Genomic DNA, 1,829 nt, shown 5'->3' on the forward strand with positions numbered 1-1,829 from the left:
GCGCGCTGTGTGCAACCGCACTTTTACCATCATGGGCAGCCAAAGGGTGACTTTTGTCATCGCTAAGATCAAAGAAAAGCGCTTCTGCGCTACGCTCACGGTGAAGCTCCTGGTGCCATAGAGAGTCCCCCGGTCCTCACGCCTGCAGGCTCCAGCCACAGCGGTAGCACCGCGCGCCGGCCCCTGCCCCAGCCCTGCCCTCGCGGGCAGACCCGGTCCAAACACAGTGTCCGAGCTTGGGGAGCATCCTCCAGAGCACCGCAGAGCCGGGCCCGGAGCATCATCTGGGGACAGGGAAAGCACTCTCCCCCGCGTTGAAGGGGTCCCTGGAGTGGAAGCTCCGCGGGAAATTTCCTGGTAGTTGCCGTGGAGTCTTGGCGGCTCCTCCGAACACAGCAACTGGTGAGTGAGGGGGACCGAGAGGCCAGCGAGGAGTCCGAAGGCCGAAGTGTACACAGCGAAAAGTAGCAGCACGTAGGAGCTGGAGCAGTCGGCCAGGCAGCCCCAAGGCGTGCGTACAAAGGCGCCCCAGCCGCACAGAGGAAGCGCAGAGAGCAGCAGACTGGCTGCCCACACCGTCAGCGCCACGCCGAGCACCTGGCCGGATCTTCTGGAGGCTGCCTGGTTCCCCACAGCCCTGTGCATCGTGTAAAAGTTGTAGGAGACTAAGAGAGTCGCCTTCAAGTTGCTCGAGAGGCCCTGGCATAAATATAGTAAGGCAGAGGTGGTGCACAGAGACTGGAAGTAGTCAGAGACCTCATTTGGCCACTGCAAAAACATGAAGATGGTCACCGACAAGACGCTCATGAGATCATCCCCAGACCAGGAAGCCACAAGCATGGACACAACAGTTCTGTTCCGCGTTTTCATTAGGGAAACTAGTGAATAAATGCTGCCTGCCAGGGCTGCGAGCGTCATTAAGCATGTCAGGCAAAAAAGATAGATATTCACGGTTCCTGGCGGATTTAAAAGATCTGTCGAATTATGATTTTCTTTCCACAGGCTAGAGTCATTTGTTGATAAGTTACTGAGGAATACAGACATTATCCTTGGTCAATATTTAATTCCTTTTTCAATGAGTCTATAAATATTCTCAAAATTAAGCATGGCTGTTAGTTGCAAATCAGATCTCATTATCTCCTACCAAGTTTCCCTCAAGATGTTCAGCAGTCAGTCCCGGCAGAAAATGGCCAACTCTCCTTTAGATCTGACTCAACCCATATTTTAAAATTGGGTTCCAATTAAAGCAGCAATAAGAAACTTTTCAACATTTCAATTAAAAACAGACAAACCAAAAACTCCCTCCTGAAACCAGCACGTTTCAGGCATGAAAGCAAAAGCTCCTCAAGTAGATTGAAAAACAATGATGAGTGGGTCCTTTCAGGTCCTTCTTATGGAGCAAAGCAGCTTTGGCTTGCGGTAATCAAACTCTATTCAGTTTTTAAGAGCAGTAAAATGATGCATTTGGTTCCAGAGCTGGATTCAAAGGCAGAGAGCTTATCAGGTAGTTTTCAGCTTTGCCGGTTCAGAGACAGAGAGACAGAGAGAAAATGAGAGAGTGAGTCACTGAGCACAGCTCCCCATCAGAACTGCTGTGTTCTTCAATCAGCCTGTGATCCTCAGAGCTGCAGGAGGGAGGAGTCAGCTCCAAGCAGGAGAGAAGCAGGAACAAAAGGGAGGGGAGTCCAGTGTGTGAGCTAAATGATGTACATCTCCTCAGCCTGCCTTATTCGGAGCAAGAGACAATGTTTTTGCTAAGCCTTCCCCTTCGGTTTTGACATATAAAACTAACCCAAATACTTGCTCAGGCTTGATGTGAATGACAAATA

At 50.6% G+C, this 1,829-nt stretch overlaps 1 protein-coding gene across 1 annotated transcript in view; it reads right to left on the bottom strand.

Moving 5' to 3' along the window:
* The window catches only part of GPR149 (G protein-coupled receptor 149), a 76,433-nt gene extending 75,389 nt beyond the window's left edge, over positions 1 to 1,044 (bottom strand). The window contains exon 1 of the mRNA XM_007471990.1: positions 28 to 1,044. Within this exon, the coding sequence (XP_007472052.1) occupies positions 28 to 1,044 (1,017 nt within the window). The remainder of the gene's footprint in view (positions 1 to 27) is intronic.
* Between the last annotated feature and the right edge of the window lie 785 nt (positions 1,045 to 1,829).

Source organism: Lipotes vexillifer, unplaced genomic scaffold (assembly GCF_000442215.2).
Source record: "Lipotes vexillifer unplaced genomic scaffold, Lipotes_vexillifer_v1.1 scaffold46, whole genome shotgun sequence".
Taxonomy (NCBI): domain Eukaryota; kingdom Metazoa; phylum Chordata; class Mammalia; order Artiodactyla; family Lipotidae; genus Lipotes; species Lipotes vexillifer.